This window comes from Scyliorhinus canicula, chromosome 2 (genome assembly GCF_902713615.1).
Source record: "Scyliorhinus canicula chromosome 2, sScyCan1.1, whole genome shotgun sequence".
NCBI lineage: Eukaryota > Metazoa > Chordata > Chondrichthyes > Carcharhiniformes > Scyliorhinidae > Scyliorhinus > Scyliorhinus canicula.
The window spans coordinates 128,646,877-128,664,869 of record NC_052147.1 but is presented as its reverse complement, the minus strand read 5'-3'; the positions used below and the strand labels follow the sequence as shown (position 1 = coordinate 128,664,869).

At 44.5% G+C, this 17,993-nt stretch overlaps 1 protein-coding gene across 1 annotated transcript in view; it reads right to left on the bottom strand.

The window, feature by feature from the left end:
• The window catches only part of lancl1 (LanC antibiotic synthetase component C-like 1 (bacterial)), a 53,205-nt gene that overhangs the window by 16,831 nt on the left and 18,381 nt on the right, over nt 1-17,993 (bottom strand). Inside the window, exons 5-7 of the mRNA XM_038786433.1 lie at nt 12,469-12,612; nt 8,745-8,927; nt 541-717 (exon numbers count right to left, since the gene is read on the bottom strand). Coding sequence (XP_038642361.1) covers nt 541-717; nt 8,745-8,927; nt 12,469-12,612 — 504 coding nt within the window. The remainder of the gene's footprint in view (nt 1-540; nt 718-8,744; nt 8,928-12,468; nt 12,613-17,993) is intronic.

The following is a 17,993-nucleotide window of genomic DNA, read 5'->3' as shown; positions in this document are numbered from 1 at the left end:
ACTCTCTATGACTGATAGAAACACATGTAAACCATCCTCAATCATTGCCATCAGGAGGCTCAGGGGCTTGAGTGGCTTGTTTGCTCTTTTTCCCTCTTGTAGAAAAAATGCCAGCCTCCTATTCTGTTTTCATTGTAACGCTTTACACTATACAATGAAGATTAAAGTGTGTCAACTGGACAATACAGCCACCTGACAGCAGAGATTGGGACTCTACAGATCAAATAGTAAAAGCAATGGATTTAGCCCCCATCCAATTTCAATATGATCCACACTGGGCTGAGCATTAACATGTTTATATTGAAAATACATCTTCAATAAAATGTATGTTTCTGGAACCCACCTCTTCATTCACCTTAGGAAGGAGCAGTGCTCCGAAAGCTAGTGATTCAAAACAAACCTGTTGGACTTTAACCTGGTGTTGTAAGACTTCTTATTGTGCTCACCCCAGTCCAACGCCAGCATCTCCACAACATTAATAATAAAATGTGATAAAATGCTAATAAGGTTTTTTTCCACCAAACATACATCATCACATACCTTGCAAGCTCTGTACAAATATTTCTTATCTTGGGTAAGATTGTACATAGCTAGAAATCCATAAGCATTCCCAGCGGGCCCATGGCATAGTCCATATCCTTTTTTTAACAGCCCTCGGTGCCAAATCACTTCTGCACAATCAGAAGCATCTTTCAGATATTTTTCTTCCTTGAAAATCTATTGCCAAAACAAAGGACAGGTTAAAGAATGAACTCATTCAAAGTTTGGTGGCAATTATGGTGTGGGAAATGAGGTAATCCAGTTTGTTTTTTTAATTGTCCGAACATTTCCTTAGGTTATTTGGATAGCTCTGTCCTTGTTACTGCTGCCATGTTCCCTTCTAAATCTCCTGATTATTATGAAACATGCAGCAATAATGAACAGGAAATTTAGGCTACCCAATTATTTCTTTTCCAATTAAGGGTGAATTTAGCGTGGCCAATCCACCTACCCTGCACATCTTTGGGTTGTGGGGATGACAACCCACATACACGGGGAGAATGTGCAAACTCCACACCGACAGTGACCGGGATCGAACCAGAGTCCTCAGTGCCGTGAGGCAGCAATGCTAACCACTGCGTCACCGTGCCGGCGCTACATTCATTTTCAAGGATGTGCTAGATCATTGACTTTGATCATTTGTTCCTTTAATCATGAAATCATGGACAGAATAGATGTTGAGAATCAGTTCCTGTTGGTAGAAGGCTGAGAACCATAGAACCACTTTAAGGTGAGTGGCAAAAAGAACAATGTCAAGATGAGGGAAAAAAACTTTTTATACCGCAAATGGTTAGGATTTGGTTTGCTCGGTCGTGAGTGTGGTGGATGCAGATTAATTCAAGTCTTCAGAAGAGAATTGGATAATTATCGGAAGAGAAGAAAGAGAAGATATCTACAGGGTTAAGGGGGAAATGGCAGGAGAGTTAATGGCCTTTTCTCTGTTCTGTAACCATTTTATGATTAGCAAACCCATGGTGCTTCATTGAAGCTCTTTACCTTTATTCTCTGTCTTCGCTGCAGAATGTATCATTCCCTGGGCATAAGGTTAAAGAGTGTACGTATTTATGTAGGAGGGTGCACATACAGTGGGGCAGAGACATTTCACACCCTTCACTGTGGGCAAGTGATGTATTTTCATTACGCATCTGTTCCAACATCACATCCAAAATCAGGAGCTCAATACAAGTACCCCGGCTCACTGTACTACATCCGTCACTGTAGAATTGTAACAGAATTATAATACCACAGTCAGTTTAATGCAAATGCTCCTGAAGGTGTATTAAAACTCACAGCAACAATGTTCTCCCAATTCATATATATAATTTACAGCACACAACAGGCCATTTACCAAATGGAATTCACAGAATGTGGGTGTCACCGGTAAATTCAGCATTCACTGTCCATCCTTAATTACCCTCAGGAGTCACATTATTCAATTCACTGAGTGAGTTACTAGGCTATTTTAGTTGATGCAAGAAACACAGCAGCCAATTAGTGCACAGCAGGTGCTCACAAACAGCAATGTGATAATGACCAGATCATCTGAATTCCTGAGACTCAAAACTGATTGCAGTACTCTGGATGGTGTCACACCAAGGCTCTGTTCAACTGGCATTTCCTGCCCACTGTATTCCTTTAGCTTTTCTGATCGTTTTTTGTACCAGCACTAGCTTTCAGTTTTTTGTGTACATAGTCACCTGCCACAGTTCTTAGTTTTTCACCATTAAGAAAAATATTGATTTGTATTTAGCTCCATCAAAAAAATCAGAGCATGAAAACATCAGATAGCATAATGCAGTAGCATATCAATAAGAAGCACATAATCCTATTCATCTTCATTAAGACAGTGTATGATACTTTAAACTGAAATAGGCTCAAATGTGGCTGCCTTCCGGGAGTGCATGTGGCGGAATTGTGTGCCCTCCCTTCGGTGGGTTTGTTAGTGGCGTGGGGGGCATTTAATCAAGGGAGAAGGTGGTAGGGTGGGGTTCCCATTACCTTCCTGCCTCCAACCTGATTAAGTCTGTTGATGGCCTCCTACCCCGCTGCCAATTGAAGGCCTTTATGCTCACTTAAGGGTCTCATCCACCACTTCTAGTATTAACTGAGGCGGGTGGGGGGTTCGCCATGCAGTAAGCATGACAAATAAATCCTGGTGTGTTTGCTTGCAGATCCCCCATGGGGGGCATCTAGTGCCTGATTGAGGGCTAGAGAGTCCGCTGAAAGCCACCCCCTTAACTCACTCCCCAGACGGGCCCCACGACTCCCTTTCTGCCTCCTTGAACCAAGGCCTCGGGTGGGTGTGGTACTGACAGCAGCCACCATCTTCCTGATTGGCCGGCAGCTCTCGAAAGGAGGGATTTCACCCTAGGGGACAGGCCGCCAACCTGCTAAGTGGCTGAGTGACACAAGGTGTGGCACGCTTTCCTGAATAGGTGCGACGTCCAGGTCTCGCCAACTCTCCAGCCAGCAGCTGAGATCCTGACTGCCTCCACAAGATTCTGCAAGCAATGTTTATACTGTATCACTGAATTAGCAATCCAGAAGCCTGTACTAATGATCCAGAGTCCTGAGGTCAAATGTCATCGCTGCAGCTGCAGAATTTAACTTCAATTAATAAAAAACTGGAGCACAAAACTGGTATCAGTAATAGTGACAGTGAAGCTACTGGATTGCCAAAAAAACCCATTTGGTTCACTCTTCTTTATGGAAGGAAATCTGCTGTCCTTACGAGGTCTGTCCGCTAGGTGTCTCCAGGCCAGCAGCAATGTGTATGACTCTTAACTGACTACTGAAAAGGTTGAGTAAGCCACTCAAAATTGGCGAACCACTACCTCCTCAAGAGAAACTAGAGAGGGCAATAAAGTTTGGCTTCACCAGCAACTCCCACATCCTGTGATTGAATTAAAAAATAAGTCAGGAGCCTTTTTAAAAAAAAACACATCTTGGTGCCAATAGTAGGAACATTTCTACAATATACATAAATGTGTTGCAAGATGCAATTCGTTGGTTCCTATCGATCCGCCATTTATAGCGATATGCAGGTTAAAGGAAGTCATCTCCTGGCAACACAAATTTGCAATGTTAAGATCAAGTCGTGCTGCTGCTTGTAGTTACTCCTACCCAGGGGATCTGCTGTGATGGTCTGTCACACTGGCCTTCCTTGTGCCATCCTCACACACCCACTCTATCTGGTCTGTAACCGTTCTGTGACATTTGTCTTTCCGAGTCTTCGATCTGCAGGCTGACTCCTTTTTCTGCTGCCCTCCCCTTTGCCCTCCAGAAGAGATCTCTGCAACTTTTCAGTTCGAATCAAATGGCTGAAACACTGACATTTTTCTTTATAGGATGTCACATTTTTTTTAAAAAAGGAGCTCCTTCAGCTATTTCAAGGAGCTCTTCATTTGCCTTGCGATCCATACGTGGATTTTTTTAGCTTGTGTCTTAGCACCCTAATTTCACAGGTCAATGTAGTGTACTGAAGGTGATTTATTGCTGTCCTATGGATATAATATAAAATTCACAATGCCTTTATCGTACTTCACAAGAATCTGAATAACTCCGGTGCAACTTGTTAATGTGTGAATAATGGGTCTCAGCTCATTATCACCTGTACAAGCCAAATTATAAAAGAAAGTTCAAAAACAGTAAAAAACTGAAACGAGTTAATGAATGGAGCACTTCCCATACTCCCAAACCTGTGAGCACGACCCGCCTAGAAGATCAAGATCCGCAGCTGCATGGGAACATCACTACTGCAGGTTCCTCTCCAAGCCATACACCATCCTGTTCCTTTACTGTCAAAATCCTGGAATTCCCTCCCTAACAGCTCTGCAAGTTTACCAATACCACCAACTGCAGTGGTTCATTCAGGAAAGCAGTTCACTATCGCTTTCTCAAAGGCAATTAGCTGTGGGCAACAATGCTGGCCTAGCCAGCAATGCTCCCATCCCATGGAAGGGCAAATGAAAATTAGCACAATTAAACATCTTTTCATCATCCACAACTCTGCTGCCCTGTATTCTTACTCTCACTTAGTCCTGTTCACCCATCACCCAGTGATCTACACTGCTCCTCGTTTTCAAATCCCCCTGTGGCCTTATCTTCCCGACATCTGTAATATTCTCTAGTTCACACCCCTCCCAAATATCTGTAATCATCTGGCTGTAGCTCTTCAACTTCCCACATGTTAATTGCTTCACAAATGGTGGCTATGCCTTCAGTTGCCTGGACCAGAAGCATGGAATTCCCTCCCCAAACCTGTCCAGTTCTCTATCTCTCTTTCCCCGATTTAAGATAATCTTTAAAACCTACCTCATTGACCAAAGTTTTGAAATTTGCTCTCATATCACCTTGTGACGAGGTATCAACCCTTGCTTTCGATAGCTCCTTTGAAGCAGCTTGGAATATTTTATCACATCAAAAGTGTAACATAAATCTGGGTTGTTCATTCAGCTCTCTATACAACAGTTGAGACTGTTCCACAGTCTGGATCAAGTCTGAGTGAGAAACGTGCAAAAAGAAATGCACAATCTATAAGTGGATGGATGGAATAATGTCACTGCTTTTTTGTAACGTGACATTGGTCTCTATTGGGCCAACAAGAAAAAGCTTTGTGTGTTGCGTTGTCTCAGATGACGGCGCCATACCCGAATTTTAAAAAAAATTTAGAGGATGTGGGCGCCGCTAGTAAGGCCAGCATTTATTGCTCATTCCTAGTTGCCCTTCAGAAGGTGATGGTGAGTTGCCTTCTTGAACCACTGCAGTCCCTGAGGTGTAGGTACACCTACTGTGCTGTTAGGGAGAAAGATGCAGGATGTTGCCCCGGTGACAGTGAAGGAGCAGCAAAACATTTCCAAGTCAGGGCGGTGAGTGACTTGGGAGGTGAACCTCCGTGTGGTGGGGTTCCCAGGTATCTGCTGCTCTTGTCCTTCCAGATGGTAGTGGTCGTGGGTTTGGAAGGTGCTGTCTCAGGAACCTTGGTGAGTTACTGCAGTGCATCTTGTAGATGGTACACATGGCTGCCAATGTTCGAAGGTGGTGGAGGGTTTGAATGTTTGTGGAAGGGAGAGCAATCAAGTGGGCTGCTTTGTCCTGGATGGTGTTGAGTTACTTGAGTGTTGTTGGAGCTGCACTCATCCAGGTAAGTGCAGAGTATTCCATTACACTCCTGACTTGTGCCTTGTAGATGGTTGACAGGCTTTTTTTGGGGGAGGGTCAGGAGGCGAATTACTCACCATAGGATTCCTAGCCTTTGACATGCCTTGGTAGCCACAGTATTAATGTGGCTACTCCAGTTCAGTTTCTGATCCATGGTAGCCCCCAGGATGTTGATTGTGGGAAATTCAGCGATGGTAATGCCATTGAATGTCAAGGAACGGTGGTTAGATCCTCTCTTGTCGGAGATGGTCATTGCCTGACACTTGTGTGGCGCGAATGTAACTTGCCACTTATCAGCCCAAGCCTGGATATTGTCCAGGTCTTGCTGCATTTTATTTTGACACAGACTGCTTCATTATCTGAGGAGTTGCGAATGGTGCTGAACATTGTGCAGTCATCTGCAAATAGAACATAGAACATACAGTGCAGAAGGAAGCTATTCGGCCCATCGAGTCTGCACCGACCCACTTAAGCCCTCACTTCCACCCTATCCCCGTAACCTAATAATCCCTCCTATCCTTTTTGGTCACTAGCAGCAATTCATCTTGGTCAATCCACCTAACCTGCACGTCTTTGGACTGTGGGAGGAAACCGGAACACTCAGAGGAAATCCACGCAGACACAGGGAGAACATGCAGATTCTGCACAGACAGTGACCCAGCAGGGATTCGAACCTGGGACCCTGACGCTGTGAAGCCACAGTGCTATCCACTTGTGCTACCGTGCTGCCCATCAAATATCCCCACTTCTGACCTTATGTTGGAAGGAAGATCATTGATGAAGCCGCAGATGGGCCTAGGACACTACCCTGAGGAACTCCTGCAGTGATGTCCTGGAGCTGAGATGATTGACCTCCAACCACCACAACCATCTTTCTCTGTGCCTGGTATGACTCCAACCAGCAGAGTTTCCCCCCTGCTTCCCATTGCCTCCAGTTTAGCTAGGGCTCTTTGATGCCATAGTAGGTCAAATGCTACCTTGATGTCAAGGCCGGCACTCTCACCTCACCTCTGGCATTCAGTGCTTTTGTCCATGCTTGAACCAAGGCTGTAATGAGGTCAGGAGCTGAGTGACCCTGGCGGAACCCAAACTGAGCGTCCGTGGGCAGGTTATTGCCACGTAAGTGCCGCTTAATAGCACTGTTGATGATTCCTTCTATCACTTTGCTGATGATGGAGTAGACTGATAGGGCGGAAATTGGCTGGGTTGGCTTTATCCTGTCTCTTGTGTACAGGATATACCTGGGCAATTTTCCACATTGTCGGGTAGATGCCTGTGTTGTAGCTGTACTGGAACAGCTTGGCTAGGGATGTGGCAAGTTCTGGGGCACAAGTCTTCAGTACTATTGCCGGGATATTGTCAGGGCCCATGGCCTTTGCAGTATCCAGTGGCTTCAGACATTTCTTGATATCACGTGGAGTGAATCGTTTTGGCTGAAGACTGACAACTGTGATGCTGGGAACTTCTGGACGAGACCAAGATGGATCATCCACTCGGCACTTCTGGCTGAAGATTGTTGCGAATGCCTCAGCCTTGTCTTTTGCCCATATGTGCTGGGCTCATCCATCATTGAGGATGGGTATATTTGTGGAGCCTCCTCCTCCAGTGAGTTGTTTAATTGTCCACCACTATTCACAGCTGGATGTGGCAGGACTGCTGAGCTTAGATCTGATGCGTTCATTGTGGAATCGTTTAGCTCTGTCTATTACTTGCTGCTTATGCTGTTTGGCACACAAGTGGTGTAGCTTCACCAGGTTGACACCTCATTTTTCGGTATGTCTGATGTTGCTCCTGGCATGCTCTCTTGCACGCTTCATTGAACCAGGGTTGATCCCCTGGCTTGGTGGTAAAGGTAGAGTGGGGGGTATGCCAGGCCATGAGGTTGCAGATTGTGGTTGAATACAATTCTGCTGCTGATGATGGCCCACAGTGTCTCATGGATGCCCAGACTTGAGTTGCTAGATCTGTTCAAAGTTTATTCTATTTAGCATGGTGGTAGTGCCACACAACACGATGGAGGGTATCCTCAATGTGGAGACGGGACTTTGTCTCCACAAGGACTGTACGACGGTCACTTCTACCGATACTGTCATGGACAGATGTATCTGCAGCAGGAAGATTGGTGAGGATGAGGTCAAGAATGTTTTTCCCTCTTGTTGATTCCCTCACCACCTGCTGCAGTCCCAGTCTAGCATCTATATCCTTTAGGACCCGGCCAGCTCGGTCTGTGGTGGTACTACCGAGCCACTCTTGGTGATGGACATCGAAATCTACCACCCAGAATATATTCTGCGCCCTTGCCATCTTCAGTGCTTCCTCCAATTGGTGTTCAACATGGAGGAGTATTGATTCATCAGCTGATGGTGGACAGTACGTGGTAATCAGCAGGAGGTTTCCTTGCCCATGCTTAACCTGAAGGCATGAGACTTCATGGGGTCCAGCATCGATGTTGGGCAACTCCCAACTGTATACCACTGTGCCGCCATCTCTGCTGGGTCTGTCTTGCCGATGAAACATGGCATATCCAGGAATGGTGATAGTGGTGTCTGGGACATTGCAAGGTATGATTCTGAGAGTATGACTATGTCGGGCAATTGCTTGATTAGATTGTGAGGCAACTCTCCAACTTTGGCACAAGCCGCCAGATGTTTGTTGTTCACAAACTTACACTCGTTGCCTCCTTCCCAAACCCCTTCCCCGACACTCCCCACCCACCCACCCTCCTCCCTCACAAAAGCACCTTGCCTTCATGACCCTCCTGTTTGCTGCCTCCCTCCATGATCCTCCTTCTCGCTGCCCCACCCGCAATTACTACAAATAGTCCACCTACTTTTTCAATTTATCAATCTCCCTTTAATCAATTATATGATAAAAATAGGCTGAATGTTTCAAGACTTTCTGCTTATTTATGTTGTTGCAGGTCAGGCAGCATCCAAGTGAATCTGTGCTGTGCTCTCTTATTACCTCAATATTCCATCCCGTCCCTGGATTACGTATACACACACACACACACTCACACGTACATACACACAAATAAAGTGTACCTTATAAGCTTGTATGAGCATGTAAATAACGCCAGGTGACCCATGACACCAATGAACCAGATTATCTCTGGATTCACCTATACACGGAGGATAATTTCCTGATGAAAACTTCAGCTGACAAACGTATTCCACACTGGGTTTCACCAGCCTGAACATCACATCTTGGTCAATCCCAAACTCTGGCTAAAGAAAAAAAGATTTAAAAAAAGAGAATCAGAATTTTGTTGCTAAAATAAAATAATAAAAAATAACTCAAGTCTGAATCTCAATGCTTGTATACAATTTTGATCTTTGTCAAAAAATTTAGATTGTTCAACCTTTACCTGCTTAATAACCAAGTTTCCATCACGGATTGAGAAAAAGTAGATCCCAATCACGTAAAATTTCCTGAGTAAGTAACATGCCAAGAGCACACAATACATGGCACATTGTGACTTTCAAAACTTTTCTTTGCAGAGAGAAAGAATATGTACACACGTTGCACTTATTTAAGCTAAACAAAATAAGTGACAGCCATTCGCTGTTCATTCCTGAGGACAATGCCTTGACCAGAGTCAAGCTACCTGGTTTAAATTCCAAACGATGCTTGGCAGTAACTATCAGTCACCCTCAACTGGTGAATTCTCCATGGCAACAGCTCTACTTCAGTCCACTTGCCAACCAATCAGCACTCTATTTTCATACAGCATAAATGTATTTATGCTGTATGAAACTTATAAGTATAAATTATAAAATTATTTCAATATATATTTTAATAAAAGTAAATGTGGGTTATGTACTTTGATAGGAAAAAACAGAAAGACCACCTACTCCATAGAGAATAAGAAAGTGAATAGGTACAAGAGAAAAGAGATCGAGGGATTCAGGTGTACCAATTAAAAGCAGCATCATCAACTAAAATGCGAATGTACATATGAATTTATTTCTAGTGTTTATTGAATTTAAATGTAATAAAGTTATGTTCAACTTGCATAGGATCTGGTCATGCCACATGGAGTACTGTGCAAACTTCTGCTGCAGAATTCCCCGTCGGCAGGATGCTCCGGTCCGCCAACAGCGCACCCACGCCCACGGGTTTCCCAGAGGTGTGAGGTGGCCACAATGGAAACCACAGAAGGGCAGGAGAAGGGACAAAAACGTTTTGCAAGAATGGTTTCAGAACTGAGAGATTACAACTATCTGGCAATGCTGAACAGATTGTGGATGTTTTCTTTAGAAAAGACTTGAAGGTGACCTGATAGAGGTCTTTCAAATTATGATCGAGTGGGACAGTGTAAATGTGGATGGAAACAGAACATTTTCACTTCTGGGAAAATCCAAAGCAATGGGACACAAATGCAAGATAATTACTGATACATCCAATTGGGAATTAAGAAGAAATTTCTTTACTCAGAGAGTGGTTTGAATGTGGAACTCACAAGCACAGGAAGTGATTGGTGCAGATAACTTACTTTTTTTGTAAGGAAACTGCACAAGTACTCAAGAGAAAAAGGAAAAGAAAAGGCTGTTGCGAAACAGAGGTTTTTTTTCCCTGAAATCAGGCTAACGAACAGATGACGTTATTTGCAAGCAAATCTATGCTTTTGTTTTGATCAGATATAAACAAAGCGTATTAGAAAATTTCAGGTGCAATTAACATATGTCGATGTTAATTTATTTAGCATTCCCCTTTCATATTGCCCACATTCTTTCTCTTAAGTCCAAGGGACACAGATTTGAATGTATATGGTGGACAACTAGTTTAGCCAGTCATTGTCTGAACTGACTGGATCACAACGAACACACTAGGATCTTGCTCACCTCTGCCAAAACTACTCACTACTCCAAGGTCACCCTGGAATGAAATCACTTCCCTTTGTTATGTGAGAGTACCTTTAAGAAATGGGTGTTTATTACTGCAGTGATGTCAGAGAGTGCGTGGAGCTGGGTTGTCTGTCAGCTTTTTACTTTCGTTTTAGGCTGTTTGCTGCAGGGTGTGTTTTAGTTTCGTTTTCAGAGCTGGATAGCTGCAGTCACAGCCAGAAGGTGTATGAGTCTCTCTCTCTGTAATACAAAGACTGTAAATCAATCCTTTGGTGATTTAAAACTAATAACTGCTCTCAGTAGTGACTTTAACCTGATGTGCTTCTGTTAAAAGTTCTTTTTTTAATTCTTGGAGATATTAAAAGGAAAGCTTAAAGGATTACTTAGTGTTGTCGTCTTTGGGGGTTGTATTTGAATTAATGGTTGCTAAGATGTTCACTGTATGTTTTAAAAGGTTAACTTGAGTTTATAGAATAAACATGGATTTGCTTTAAAAAATACTTTTCCATTTCTGCTGTACCACACCTGTAGAGTGGGCCCTGTGCTCCCCATACCACAATCTATTAAAAATTGAGAGTCAGGTGAACTCCATGATACACTTTGGACTTCTCTAAACCCTGGCCCATAACACCTTCTACACTAAAGAAGCATAATTTTAAAGCCCTCTCTTCTGCCAACCCTGTCACCACAAGTACAAGGTGCTTGTGATTTACTTTGCGATTACTTATTTCCTTTCCAAACTCCATCCCTTACTCCTTCTTCCCCACTTGCACCATTCTCTCCTGTTACCATTTCCTCCCCTCTCACTCCTTGCTCCAAACCCCCTCCCCTACTCCTTCTTCCCCATTACACCCACCTCACCACTTGCACCCCTCTCCTATTAGCCCTCCTGCCCTGGCATCTTCCTCCCCTGAGCTCCCTCATATAGCTTCACCCCACCAACACCTTCCCATCCCCACCCAGCTTCACTCCTTCGACACCTTCTTCTCTCCCTCCCAGCTTCACCTCTCGACACCTTTATCCCTCTGTCCCAGCTTTATTTCCCCGACACCTTCACCCCTCCCCTCCCAGCTTTACCGCCCCGAAACCTTTACCCGCCCACCCCTCTCCCTCAGACTTTCATCTCTCACCTATACCTTCCTCACCCGCCTCCCTGCTTTTGCCACATCCTTACCAGCCCTTGATAAGACCCTAAAGTTCCGAAGCAGGTCTGACATCAGTGAGACTGAAGTTGCTGTGTGGAATCCTCCCACCTCCCGAGAGCTGTTTTGCGGTGGTGCCATACGCATGAAGACGAACAATGCGATGTACGTGTTCCTCCAAGGTCCAGTTGCTGGAGCCTTCAGCATAATCTTCTCCTCAGATGTCCGTGATCTGAGCAAGGCCCTCAAGGTGAAACCAGTTTCATGCCAACCTACAACGTGATCCCCAATCCACTATGGCGGGTACCGGCAGATGGCCCCAATGTAAATTCGCACAGTGAGAAAGCTATTTTTGCACCTCTTGACTCATTCGCTCCGTCGGCTGCCATTGACGCCATCAACAGGGCCATGGGAGAATTCCACCCCATAAATCAGTCACAACTTGACTACATTTGCGCTATTTTGGTTTCTCTGACACTAATGAAATGGTGCATTTAACAGTACTTATTCCAGACTGAATTTGTAATCCAAATTCAACATAGTAGTCTATTAAATCAGCTATGAAGATAAATCAAATGAAAACAACTGGAGGGTAGTCTGTAAACTGTGATGGGTGGCACGATTCTGGGTTTACTGTTTGCAGTTTGTTGTTGAATAAGAGGTTGAAATATATGCATTATAGATGGCTTGCACTCTATTGTCACATTTTAGTTGACTGAAAATGACAATAAAAATTCTACATTTTCAGTATCAGTAGAAGATCAAAACAAACTAATTACCTGCATCAGGAAATAATAGATCCCAGCCAAGCCATGAGCTGCTCCAACATAATGCTCTTGATACCACTCATACATTAAAGGACTTTTGGAGAGCCGTTTTCTGCTGCCTAACTTTTCTCCAGAACTTAGGACAGCATCGCAAACCTTGAAATGTAAAAAAATAGTTTTTACATTGTAATTTCAAATTGGAATTAATCTGTTAGCACAAGCAAATGGTTTAGTGCAAAAAATGCAATCATTGAAGAGAAACCTATACTTAAGATACTTCATGCTGCAACAGATCAGACCGAGGCTACTTTTCATCTTCTAATGGTGATCTGGAACAATGTGTTGCTAATATCTGGGCAATGAGTGTTTTTTTTGGAATGCACTGCTGGAAATGTATTGGAGGCAGGTTCAATTGAGGCATTAAGAGGGTATTGGATGATTACTTGAATAGAAACAATGTGCAGGGTTACGGCTAAAGGCAGGAGAGTGGCACTAAGTCATGATGCTCATTTGGAGAGCCGGTGCAGATACGATGGGCTAAATGGCCTCTTTCTGCATGGTAACAATTCTGTGATTCTGTGAAATTGCTTCCAGTAAGTGTTGCATGATGTATGTGTGAGAATCACTCCCTCAGTGTTTCTCACACTCATTGCTGGGATTTTCCGCTCCGATCCTGAGTGCGGTTACATTATATCATTGATTTGAGATTGCTTTTCTCAAAGAGTGGTGAATCCTTGGAATTCTTTATTTCAGGAAGCTGAGGAGGCCAAGTTCTTGAACATTTTCAAAGCTGAGATCGATAGGTTTAATCAGTAGGGGAGTTCAGGGTTATGGAGATAAGGCAGGAAAGCGGACTTCGTGAGCGTTAGATCAACCATGATCTTGTTAAATTGCGGAGCAGGTTTGAAGGGCTGAACGATCTACTCCTGTTCCTGTTTTTTATGGTCTTATGGACTGTCAAAGATGATCCCAGTTTGGACAGTGCCTGGCTAATACTAATGGTCATGGTTTCCGGAATTTAGGGAAGATGCTAGGAGAAAATTGTGGAAAACAAAAATGAGTGCGGTTTCTTACTGTTGACTGTTACAACTTCCAACGCAGTAAAACTTCCCAAGCAACTTCATAGGACCATAATCAGACGAAAATTGATATTGAACCAAATGAGACATAGCATGAACGACCAAACCTTTGGTCAAGGAGATTATTTTTAAATAGCATCTTAAAAGGGGAGATGAAGAGATGAAGATGCAGAGAGGCTTTGGGAAGGAATTCCAAAACTCGGGGCTAACTGAAGGCATGACAGTAAATGGTTGCATGAAGAAAATGGGAATACACAAGGCACTAGCACTGAAGGAACAGTATTCTCAGAGAGTCTTAGGGCTGCAGTGTGCTTGACTTTTAACTGTCTTCTGCAAGTCAGCTACTCCGAAACGTTAACTAATAAGTAGATGGACAACTCCAAGCACCAGAAATGACAAAGAAGCACCCAACTCAAAGTCCTCTTCTCTAACATCTGGGTTTGTGTCCCAAAATTGGGAGAGCTGGCCCACAGGCTACTGAAGCAACAGCCTGACATAGTCACACTCACCAAATCATACATCACAACTAATGCCCCAGACTCCTCCATTACCATCCCTGGGTATGTCCTGTGCCACTGTGAGGACAGATCCAGCACAGTTGATGGTACAGCGGTGTACAGTAGAAAGAGAGAGGCCCTGGAAGTTCTCAACATTTACTCCTGACTCATTGCATCAATTCAAACATGGGCAAAGAAACCTGCTGATGATTACCACCTACTCCCTCCCTTAGCTGATAATTAGCATTCCTCATCCCTCATGTTGAACAAAACTTGGAAGGATGTCTGAAGGTAGCAAGGTATAGAATGTACTCTGGATAATAGACATCAACGTCCAAAAGGGATAGCGAGAAGTAACAGAGACTCAATGGTACATCATAAAGAGTGTATTGGAATGGAGCAACCTGACGTCGCATGCGTATCGAGCCTGAAGGTGGCAGGACATATTGGTAGAGCCCAGGGGATCTTGGGCTTCATAAATAGAAACATTGAGTATAATGGGAAGTTATCCTGAGCTGTTGGAAAGCTATGGTTAGGCCACAGCTGGAGTACTACATCCTGTTTTGGTCACCACACTATAGGAAGGAAGCATGGGTCCTTGAGAAGGTGTAGAAGAGATTTGCCAGAATGGCTACAGGATTTGGGGGAGGGGGCAGAGAGAAGAGAGTTTAGTTCAAGTTAGGTTGGAAAAAATGGGTTGTTTTTGGGGAGATTTGATAGAAGTGTACAAGATTATGACAGGTTTGGATAAGATAGACAGGGGTAAACTGTCCCCATTAGTTGAATAGTACAAGGGCTAGGGAATGTACAGGTCAAATATTTGGGGCAAGAGATGCAGGGGGAACATGAGGGAGAACTTTATTACCAATGAATAACCTGGAATCCGCTCACTACAATAGTGGTGGAAGTGGAAACAATCAATGATTTCCAAAGGAAATTGGATGGGGGCTTGAAGATAATAAATCTGCAGGATGAGAGCGATCCAGGGGAAGAGTGGAATTGGTTGAATTGTACCGCAGACTCAATGGTTAAATGGCCTTCTCTCTGCCGTAAATGACTACATTACCAAGAGTGGTTTGGTAACACCATGACGGTGTGCATAGGTGGAGTTGTGAAGAACGTATCTGCCAGGCTGGGCAGGGGTTGGGAGAACCAAACAAAGGAGAGGAAAACCCACTTTACCTCGTCCTCACCAATCTACCTGGCGCAGATCCATCTGTCAAGGTGGTGAGAGCAAAGGTAAAGTCCCATCTTCATACTGAGGAAATGCTTTATCAATTTGTGTGGCACTTCCACTGTGCTAAATGGAATAGTTACTGATCAGACCGAACAATTCAAAATTGAGCATCCATGATGCCAAAGCCATAGACTATGAGCAGCAGTAGAATTGCACTCAACTAGAATCTGTAACCTAATAGCCTGGCATATCCCTCATTCGACCATTACCATAAAACCAAGGGACCTAAGTTGGTTCAAAGTGGTGGCTACAAGCACATGCCAGGAACAACAGCAGGCATACCTAAAAATGAGATGTTAACCTGCACAAGCACTGCAGGATGCAATAGGCAGATCTAAGTGATCCCACAACTAGCAGATCAGATCAAAGCTCTGCAGTTTTGCATCATCCAGTTGTGAATGCAAATAAACTAACCACAGGAGGCTGCTCCTCAGACATCTTCATTCTCAATGATGGTGGAGCCTAGGATGTCAGTGCAAAAGAAAAGACATTCAGCAGGTTGATCCATCTAGGCCGCCTCCTGAGGTCTCCAGTGTTACAGGTGGCACTCGACAGCCAATTCGATTCACTTCATGCCATATTATGAAATGGTTGAAGGCACTGGGTACAACAAAGGCCCTGACAACATCCTGGCAGAAGTACTGAAAACTCGTGTTCCAAAAATAGCCATTCCTCTAACCAAGCTGTTCCTGGCCAGCGACAAAACAGGCAACATTGTGGAAAATTGTCTAAATATAGCCTGTCTACAAAAAGCCAGACAAATCCAATTTAGCCAATGACCGCCCCATCAGTCCACACTCAGTCATGGACTGATAAGTGGCAAGTATAATTTGCGTCATATTGCCAGGCAATTATGTACTCCAGCAAGAAGGCACCTGCCATGGCACTCAATAGCATTATTATTGCTGGGGCACCCACATCAACAATCTGGGAGTCATGGTTAACCAGAAACTGAACTGGACCAGTCATATAAATACGATGGCTATGTGAGCAGGCCAGAGGCTGAGAATTCTGAAGTGAATATTTCATCTTCGGACTCCCCAAAGCCTGTCCACCACCTTAGACACAAGCCAGGAATGTGATGGAATACTCTCCACCAGCCAGGATGAGTGCAGCTCCAACAGCACATGAGAAGTCCAACATTGTGTAGGGCAAAGAAGCCTGCTTGATCAGCACTCCATCCACTATCTCAAACATTCACTCTCTTCTGCACTGGTGTACAGTGGCAGCAGTGTGAGCCACCAATTGCTGCAATTCTCCAAGGCTCCTTTGACAGTACCTTCCAAATCTGCTACCACTATTACTTAGAAGGACAAGGGCAGTCTGTAAGTTCCCTTCCAAGACAGACTCATGATTCTGAATTGGGAGCCATATCACGGTTTCTGGACTGTCACTGGGTGAAAACCTCGAGACTCCCTCCCTAATAGCACTGTGGGTGTACATACACCACATGAATGGCAATGATTCAAGTTCATAGAATCATAGAATTCCTTAGGAAGCCATTTGGCCCATTAGGTCTGCACCGGCCTTCAGAAAGAGCACCCTACCTTGGCCCAATTCCACACCCTATCTCTGTAACCCCACCTAGGGGCAATTTTATCATGGTCTATACACCTAACCTGCACATCTTTGGACGGTGGGAGGAAACTGAAGCACTTGGAGGAAACCCATGTAGACACGGGAAGAATGCGCAAACTCCACCCAGATAGTAACCTGAGGTGGGAATCGAACCCAGATCTCTGGCGCTGTGAGGCCGCAGTGCTAACCACTGTGCCACCCATCAATATAGGTCAGTGAGCACACGAGTGATGGGTAAAAGGGACGTATTTCAAGTTGACACGGGTTCAATTCAGCCTTCAGTGACTGTGTGGAGTTTGCACTTACCAGTGTCTGCGTGGGTTTCCCGCGGGTGCTCCAATTTCCTCCCACAGTCCAAAGATGGGCAGGTTGGGTGGATTGGCTATGTTAAATTATCCCTTAGTGTCCAAAGATGTGCAGGTTAGGAGGGGTTACGGGGATAGGGTGGGGCAAGTGAGCCTAGGTGGGGCACTCTTTCAGAGTGTAAGTGCAGACCCGATAGGCCAAATGGCTTCCTTCGGCACTGTCGGAATTCTTGGACTCCTGGTTAAGAAAGATTTTTAAATTTTCATCCTCAATTTTCAAATTCCTCCACAGACTTGCCTCTTCCTATCTCTCCAGCACTATGACCTCCAAGATGTTTGCACTCCTCTTATTCTGGCTTCTTGAGCATCTTACATTTTAAACCCTCATCTTTGGAAGCTATGCCTTCAGTCACCAATACTGAAATTTGTTTCCAAAGCCTCTCAACCTCTTTTGTCTTTGAAGATACTCAAGGGACTTCCTGTGGCAGCCATGGAGTGAGTGGGCACACATTTGGTGGCTCCCGATTAAGGTATTTTTTGGTCTTTGCCCTGTCCAAAAGGTGAAGTTTGTGATGGAAAGAAGTGTAGGAGTGCCTGTGGAAGGTGGGGCGAGAAGAAAAGACCTGCTGGAACAGGAGAGTCTTTGTGGTGCACCATAGGACAAGATGGCAGAGGGCAAGAAGGTTCTGCCAGCCCAGTGGTCAACGGAGCAGCTAGTGGAGTTTCTGAACGTAAAGTCCAGTTAGCAGAGGAAGGAGGCCCTGGAAGGCCTGGCCAAGGTGGTGGAACTGATTGAGTCGGGGATTGAGAGAGTGGAGCAGAGGCTGGAGTCCCAGGGCCG